Source organism: Ammodytes marinus (assembly GCF_949987685.1).
Source record: "Ammodytes marinus genome assembly, chromosome: 15".
In the NCBI taxonomy this organism is placed as follows: domain Eukaryota; kingdom Metazoa; phylum Chordata; class Actinopteri; order Uranoscopiformes; family Ammodytidae; genus Ammodytes; species Ammodytes marinus.
The window spans coordinates 14,999,635-15,008,807 of record NC_137219.1 but is presented as its reverse complement, the minus strand read 5'-3'; the positions used below and the strand labels follow the sequence as shown (position 1 = coordinate 15,008,807).

The 9,173-nt window shown below is 43.4% G+C and overlaps 1 protein-coding gene across 1 annotated transcript; it reads right to left on the bottom strand.

Annotated features, from left to right (window-relative positions):
* Positions 1-137: 137 nt before the first annotated feature.
* msh4 (mutS homolog 4) lies at positions 138-7,456 on the bottom strand (the record flags this gene model as incomplete). The annotated part of the gene is made up of 18 exons (XM_080042003.1): positions 7,370-7,456; positions 7,141-7,251; positions 6,914-7,029; positions 6,653-6,826; positions 6,392-6,564; positions 6,223-6,290; positions 5,954-6,028; positions 5,748-5,812; positions 5,473-5,642; positions 4,869-5,005; positions 3,555-3,658; positions 2,907-3,031; positions 1,948-2,148; positions 1,731-1,849; positions 1,489-1,617; positions 1,097-1,271; positions 924-1,012; positions 138-335 (listed from the first exon to the last, which is right to left on the bottom strand). The coding sequence occupies exons 1-18, from the start codon at positions 7,439-7,441 to the stop codon at positions 138-140; spliced, it is 2,301 nt and encodes a 766-aa protein (XP_079898129.1). The 5' UTR covers positions 7,442-7,456.
* Positions 7,457-9,173: the final 1,717 nt, after the last annotated feature.

Sequence of the window (9,173 nt, the reverse complement as noted above, 5' to 3'; positions counted from 1 at the left end):
CTATATTGTAAAAAAAAAAACATGAATACTGGAATTATTACCAAATAAGCTGATCAATAAACACAATATGCCCAGTAATGATGAACACACTCATCAGTGTATCACCACCCCTCCTCCCCACAGTAAGGCTGAGTCAGTCATTCCTCTTCTGTATCAATGGATGCTGGCTGCCCTGCTGCCTGTAGATCTGCCTCATATTGCTTCCTCAGGCCCTTTAGATACATACGCAAGCTGTCTGGGTCCAGTCTGGAGTTCCTGGCAGTTTGCAGGAGGCGAGTGGCCAGGTGATACACAGCTCTGTGCCTCTGTGTTTCTGGATCACTGTGATGTTTGGCCTAGAACGATAATAAAGCACACCACAGGCCTTATATACAAGCTACATACTGTGATTATTTAAAGGTGGAGTCTCCATTGTCAAAATCTGTGAATATCTCTTATGATCCAATACCTGTCTGGACTGTATGCGCTGAAAAAAATCTGGTGTTCATACACAGTCTAGGCTCCACAAACTAGTATGTAAACAAAGGGTGTGTAATAGGGGCCCACCGTACCGAGCAACATACCTGTTCACAGGGCCTAGGCTGTGTCTAAACACTGGAACCTTTTCAGCGCGCACACACAGTACGTATAGGTAGCGGATCTTGAGGAGATATTCACTTAATTTGACAAAAAGTTATTTGGACAACAAGCATTCTCCAGAATTGCTTACTGCAACTTTGAAGGGACACAAAAACATTGTGCTATCCATCATTAAGAGGTCCAAGAACAGCATTTCACTTTTTTATGCTACAATATTTGTGTCTTGTAAATTACTGGACAACGAGGGACATGTTGTAAAAGCACCTCCTAAATGGTCTGTATATGTTAAATAGACAATAGGTTGATGTGACTCAGTACAGGCAAGCTCTGTATATGAACCATACCAGAAGCTGCTGGCTAACTTTGGAGGCAATTGTCTTTGCATCTTGGATTATGCTTGAAGGAAGTGCCGTCATTTCTGCTGCTCTCAGACCTAGAAGAGGAAACAGAAGCTCTGTTAGACCCATTTTCGTGATCATTTTCAACAGGATAGTACTTTGCATTGCTGACTCTGTACCATAGTTCCGTTCCTCAGAGCATCCTCTATTCAGCAAGTATGTATACACCACACTCTCAGCACCAGTGTCACTGCTGCGTGTGTGCTGCACCTCCATGTGCTGGTTCTCCACATTGGGATAAAGAGACTCCAGTTGGCACAGCTCAAGGAAGTGTGTGGCAAACAGGGTGAACGCCTGCAAACGGCAGGGAAACAGCCCACACCTTAAAGATTAAAACACGCGCTGTCCCTTTTATTTGTTTTACGGCTTTACAGTTGTCCTAAGGGGTGTACCTCAACAGACAATACCAATTAAAATTGTATATATAGCATGGGAATGTGATTCATCTGGTTTTAATTGAAAGCACTTCAAAATAAGTGACAGTGCAGGATTGTTTTGAGGCACACTCTACCTTGAGGCTAAGGAGGAACTCACAAACTGAGTGACAGATGCCGATGCCTTCCTCAGCACTGGTGCCTCGCCCCAACTCATCTATGATGATCAGGGACCTGTCACTCACATTGTGGATAATGTAGGAGATCTTGAGGGAGGAAATATTCAGTCAAATGACAATTGCATGATCATACTGTAAATGTGAACTAAAGCATGTGAGCTGCCCTGATGTAAAACAACATATACTATATTTATCCATACCTCCTTCATTTCCAACATGAAGGTGGAAGAGCTAGTTTCAAAATCGTCGTCCACACCAATTCTGGTGAAAATCTGATCGGCAACACGGAAACAGGCATACTCGGCAGGGACAAAGGAGCCTGGAATAGTAATGCAAGGTCTTCATGTCAAAACAATGCGTAAGCTCTGATCTGCCTTGCATTCCCAATTCACGTGCGGCTGAAAAGCTGCTGCTGACCTATCTGAGCCATGATCTGACACAGCGCCACCTGCTTGAGGTAGGTGGACTTGCCGCTCATGTTGGGTCCGGTGATGATGACAAAGTTGCTGCCCTCGGAGATGTAGCTATTGTTCGATATGGGCTGCTGTCCAGCCATTCGCTCCAGAATGGGGTGACGACCTTGCTTGATGGCCAGTGTGTCTGTGAACTCCGGACGCACTGGCAGACACAGCACAAAGGAAAACAACAATGAAAAATACCACAAGTTGCTGGTATTTTGTCGATGTAATAACACTCAAAAATCTAAATGAATAAAAAAACAGCTATATCGTATGAGTTAGCATTTTGATATGTTATTACAAACATACTGTGTATAGCCAGTAAACTGTCACTCAATGAGTACCAATGATGTGTACATTTCACAAGAAACATGTAAGCTTTCATCAATCTAAATTCTTACATTAGCTAAATGCTGGTTGTTTACATGAGAGATTTGTAACAGTAAAATAAAAATAAATAATATTTGAGAGATGTGTGCAGTGGCTGAAGCCATCTATCTAGCTGCTGGGGAGATTTGTCTGGGTAAATACAGCGCACCAGTGCACACTTACGTAACAAGGGGTAACCTTAGTAGAATCTGGCTGGGATAAAAGGGGGCAGGCAGTCAGCACATGCCTGTGGTGGAGATACACTTTCAGACAGCTGAAGGCCAAGCGCTCACCACCCACGTGGCTTACTGGTGCTGGTGCTAACCACAACCTTCACACTACACACACACACACACACACACACACACAGCTAAGGCCAGCGGCACTGCCAGCTCTGTTGAGCGGTTTCTAGCTGTCATGCATGTGACGTTGGCTGGGTGCTGCCTAAGGTGCATACAGCACTCCCTCAGACAACAAATCCGACTCCCTCAAGGTTGATTGACAGTTGGCTGGCTTGAGACCAGAAATGGAATAGTGACGCATAGTTACCGTAGTCTGAGATGGTGCATGCATTGGCCAGTGACAGCAACATGTCCAGCATTGACACAGCATCAGAGAGCTTGTAAAGGCAGTGAATGTGCTCGTGGATAGTGCTCAGAAGTTGGCATATCACCCTGCAAGGAGAAAGGTTAGATATTGAAGGAGCAAAGCGTGAAGGTAAGGAAGTATCTAACAAACAGCACCCTCTAGTGGACACAAAGTAGAAAAACATGACTTGATCTAAATCAGCCCTTAATGCCCCGACTACTTGCAGTGCCCCCCTTAAATAAATGAGTAAACCCATTATTTGGTCAGCTAAGAAATAATGTGTGACCTTTTATTTGGGGATTAAGACAGTTGTAAGGGTAAAATAAAAGTCACATCTCTGGCATCCAAACAATATTAAAAAGATAAGCTTTGAACTTAGACGAATATTCCACGTAATCGTATTCATGTGTGGAGGCAAAAGAATTCCAGAAAAAGAATTTGACCGATTAAATCCACTCTTTGCTATACCAAATCCCATGATCAAAGGACAGCCCTTTGTACAAAGCAAGTCATTCTCTCTTTCAATAGTCAGTTTACGGTGTAATTAACTGCATGCAATATACAGTGTTGTGCATGATTGGAGGTCATGGGATGGGTGATCTCCCTTACACATAGGACATGTGGAAGATCTCCCTCAGGGCCTCGTCACAGCGGTCATTCATCTTCATCAGGTCTGCTGTTGTGAAGCTGTAGTTGTTCTTGTGCTTAGTAACCTAAAGGTGGCAAACCCGGCGTTCATTCAATGATTGACACATTGGTAAAATGTTACTGTCCCCATGGGCACAAATTAACTTCCTTCATTCATGGCCGATGTGGAATTAACCCGTTTTTTTCTGATCTTAATTAGTCTGTCTGTTAGCTCTCAGGGAAAGTCCGCTAGTTCACTTGCTTTGGTCCAGACCAAATAGAGTTTAGATTTTTTTTGTTTGGTGTGGTCCACTTTCATATTGCCCCTTTTGCAAGTGAACCAGCATTAAGAAGTAAAACCACACGTGATCTGAGGTCATTCATTCATTGGACAGACATTCTGGGCTGGAGAGAAGCAGGAAGCACGAAGTGAAAACTGTGAAATATATAACTGATACGATATGGGGTTAAGAATAATAAATAAATATATATGCCTACATCTAGCCTATAAATAAAATAAAAAAACATAAAATTATTGTTGTTTCATATGGTTATAATAAGTAGGCCTGTGTCAATGTGTGGCTTGTAGCATACGATGTGAAACATAATATTTACTGTATAATTGCTGCTGGACGCACGGCTCGCGAGGAATAGGCTCAAGCTGACACACAGCTGATTTAGCTGTGTGTCAGCTGGGTGTGAGTTTGGCGCGGCTCAGCTCCAAACTGACACGGGCATAGTATTGACGGTCCCGTAACATGGGAAGCAAAATAAAAACACGCACTTCATGCAAAGCGCGGCGTGAACCTGTTGTCACTGTGCAGGAGACGCTCCCCCTCCTTCATCTGATCGCTGAACATCAGCATGTTTACGCGTCCTGTCTATCAAATGTAATATATTCGCTCGGGGCTTCCGGTCAAACCACAACTAATCTTCCTAACAATGGCGACAACAACACTTTCCCATAATGTGAAGCTGACGGCGATTTATTAAAAGATAAAAGGCACAGTGCTTCCTGCAATTGGGTCGGATCGAGTCCGGACAAATTCACACCACAAACGAACTGCAGCAGAGTGCGTATGGAAGCGCATCGAGACCACCTCTTCAGTTGGGTCTCGGACCGCTTGTTTGGTCCGCCCCCAAGTGCGATTGCTGTATTCACACATGTCTGAAAGATGCGCACCAAAGGCGGAAGTGCATCTGAGTTCGTTTCAACCGAACTAAACACGGCATGTGTGAATACACCCTCAGTGTTCTTGCCTCCCCTGCCTTTAGTGGACTATACTATATACATACCTTGATGAACTCTGCAGGGAGTTTCCCTTCAGGCAAGACAGCTCCTTCAAGCTTCACCTGGATGAAGAAACCCCGAGCTGTGCTGAAGCTGGTGCGCATTGGGTAGCCATATTTTTCCGCCATTTGGTTCACTAGGCCTGTGCAACACAATGACATGTCTTTAAAGCCTCTAGAAACCTGGTCTAAAATTGTGAAAAAATCAATATATGATTTGAAAGTTAGGTGTCTCTTTAAAAAAGCTTTGACAAAGACCTTAATCTTAGTTTTTTTTTAAACAGCCTTTTTACTATCCAGACCATTTGACAGGACCATGTGGGCGTGGCCGTATACAATTGTCTCCATGGCAACAATCATTGTTTTGTTATAGAACGCACAGGCAGAGAACTGACGTGATTGGTTACAAATTCTTATTGTGTAATAGGAGCCAGAGCATAGCCCGCCTCATCTAAACAGAATTTCTGTAAAGTTTATCAAACTTATCAATATCTTTCATTTCGATTGAAAAATATGCCAGTAATGCTAACTAACTCCCCAAATTCCATAGTAAGGAGGATTTTGTGGATTTGGGTTTACAGGACACTAACCGAGCAGCCAGAATACAGACCTGCAATATCGTCCACTATCTCTGTGTAAGCTCTGCGCGCTATGTCCAGAAACTCGTTAATGTTGGGGCGGACAGCGTAACACTTCTGGGTGCGCATGTTCAGGCTCCCCTTCAGGTAAGTAGTGTCGTCATTAATAACTGTCTTGATCTGCTCTAGGATCATGTCAAACCTGAGGTGGACACAAGAATATTCATTAGAAGAAGAGTGTAGACAGTAGTATATATATACATCAGTAAATATATACATCAGACATACACACATCTGGGCTAAGTACCTGTTGTCATCCAGTGAGGTGCTGTATGCTTTAAGCAGAGCTGTGTTGCAGTTCTTCAACACCGTCTACACATAAGTGGCAATATAAAGAGTAATGCTCAAATACTTACATGAATAACAGGCAGTACAATGTTTTTGGAGTAAAATATATATTTTTGGCAGAAGAATGATTTTGAACTAATCGCATCTCTACGTTCAGACACAGACCCGTAACCGTGGCACCAGATCCAGTGTGTGTTTCAGCTGAATGACGTGGGTGATTTTTGACTCTGCCACCTGAACCTGTAGAAGACACAGTGTAAGTACTGAGGAATGCACCAAAGAAAAAAAAAAAGACAGACTCATATTTCACATGTGTGAAATTATTTGGCCATTACAAAATACACAAACATGAATTCCTGCCGTGACAAGACATTCCAGCGCAATGAAATAAATCTTCATACGCAAATCACGGCTGACGAAAGTACAGTACTTACCGTTTCCTGCTTCGGGATTTGGACGAGAACTGAGAGCAGCTGGTCAATGTCGAGGAAGTGACCTATGGCTAGGGAGTGCAGAAGAACAGATATTTCGCATACAGTGTCTCGAATATGAACGATATCTTAATGTTTGATGATCAGAACTCTCTTTGTGTTCTTTTCTGACCATTCTTCAGGCCAAAGAAGAGCTCCTCGTCCTGCAGCAGCTCTTGTATGGTGTCCAGGCGTATGTTGATGGTGTCCACGTCAACCAGAGGCTCCAGAATGTTGGAGCGTAACCTTCTAGCGCCACCAGGTGTTTTGGTGTGGTTGAGTACCCCCAAAAGACTATGTTCACTCCTATACACAGACACACAGACTGAATGTTTATATGATCACACAAGCAGCATTTAAATTTGAGGAGCTTTCATAGGCCTTGCCCCCTTACTTGTGGTCCCTATTATTGACCACCAACTCCAAGTTAGTGGCAGACGCCGAGTCGATCATGGCCGTCTGTTCACTGCCTCTGAAGCTCACTTTGAGAGACTTGGCAGCGTAGACAGAGTTCTGGATGAACTCTAAATATTTCAGCACAGCGGCTGCTGCTGCCAGACAATAATACCTAAACAAATGGTGACATTTGGTGGTTAAAAAAAAACAAAAAAACATGTAGCGTCACATATATACATTATCGTGCTCAGTGGCGTACTTTGCTTGCACTTCCATGACGACGGTGCCAAATTCTGGAGCACACAGCTGCTGAATGTACTCCAGTCCTTTCCTCTCGTTAAAATACCTCCTTTGGATAGCAGTGAAAGCTACTCCCTGACAACAACAAAAAAGAACATAATAAAATGGCAAACTACCTCATATTAACGGTTCAGTATAAGTGAGCTAATTTCTGCTTAATGAAATCGACCTATCCTGAATTGGTACCGGAAAGTTCTCTGTGATGAGGTTGAACAGCTTGGTCCCTTTCCCCTTCTCACTGGCTGTGTCCGGCATCAGTATCTCCAGTGGCACCAGCATGTGAATCTTAGTTATGACCTTCAGAAGAGACAAGAACCCTCTATTTCAAGAATCTCTGTTGAGTGTCACAATGATAAACAGCTAATTGAGCTAATTAACATAGACTGTAGCATTTTAAGACAAGTGCATGGCTCACTTTGGCATATGTCCCAGTGTCTGCAAACTGAGAGAGAACAAGCTCTGGACACTTCAAGTTGAGGCTGGCCATGCCAATCTCCCCCCTGGCTAAACCGCGCCCTTCAACCACCGCCACAATCACAGAGGCACCAGAGGTGGTGGTTACAGAGGAGCAGCTCGTTGCTGCAAAAAAAAAAATAATCCAAACCGGCAAATCAGAATTATATGCACGTTTGACACCCACTTGAAGTATTAGCTCTGGGCTGGAGTCATACCGCTGTGATCTGTCAGTGGGGTGCGCGCAGGGTGTGACCCCAGGGCCTTTCTGAGTCTCGGTGTTCCTCCAATGCTGCGGACGAAGGGGGAGCTTTCTGAGGTAGATGAAAGGAGAGGATTGGTCCCAGTTAACCTGCTTACGCTCTGATGGAAAGGACCTATGGTGGAGACAGGATATGAGGAGATGGTCTTTGTCATGTTATTACTATAGTGAGAGACAATGTTTTTTTAACTCTTACAAACGTTGCCCCATTGTCCTAATATGATTATCCACTTCAATTCAAAGATTCGAGAATTGAATGCCAAACATGTCATTGTAATTAAATTTTAACGTATTTAACACATATTGTTACGTAATAATTGTAACGTATTTTGTGGTACCACCTAGGCTGGATTTAAGGTCAGATCCTCTTGTTTTTAGGTCCATGTCAGAGATGCTAGAGTTAGCTTAAATTGCTCTGGCTAGTTAGACTGATCATCACCTGAGGCGATCCGGGGGAGAGATGGGACATGTCCAGAGCTCGTGCTGCCTTCATCTAAACTTTGGTGGGAAGAAGTGGAGGAAGCCGACGCGGGACCGCACGAAGTAGTTACGTTTAGTCCGCTTACGTCCATGGGCATGATGGGGGACACCCCCCAGGTTTGTCCATCCTCCGGGGTGTCCCCACCAGTTGTTACCTCCTCTGTGCTGCTGTGAAACATCTTGAAAAGATGAAGGACTCAAGAGGCCAGCCGATAGACGTGTAATTTACCCAACTCCTTAGTACATCTCTCAAAGTCAATTAATATACTAATAGCTAAACATATGTTAAAGTCTTTCTTTATAGGTCCATGGTTAAAGTCACACAACAAACAGTGTGCTACTACCCACACGGAATATACGAGCCAACGTTGCGCGCGAATGCCAATAAGCAGATAGCATCTGCGCATGTCCATTAAAAAACCACAGCCATTGACATTATTGAAAAAATGTAGGCCTACTGATTGGTTTAACTGCCTTGATTGATTGATATGATGATAGATTGATATGATATAATAGATTGACTTTATTGATTGATATGATAGATTGGTTTACAATGTTGTTTATGGTGGTTTAATGTTTCCCCTTTCAGATCCAATAGATTAATAATGAAAATAATAATTAGGTAAAAGGGAGAAAAATAGAGTCTAAGGGCCCTTCCACTACTACGGGCAAACCTGTGTGCCTGAGCTATGAGCCACACGTTAGATAAAATAAAATAAAACTAATATAATGTTGTAGTGATCTTACATAATTCACCTATGGAACTGAAGTTCCGGGGTTCCGGGGGAACTGTTATGACTGGGGGAATTTCCTGTTTTGTCTTGTTGGCGTTTTGAGACTATCAAGAGTTTACTGTCTGCTCCGTTGTTGTTACTCGACAAGTGTATTAATGTCATTAAAGCAGTTAGCTCCGTCTTTTGACACTCCGCCTCCGACTCCCGTCTCTACACGCCACATTGGTGACCCTGACGTCAGTCCCGCTGAAGATTCCGAGACTGATTTGAATATCGATCGCAACAGCATG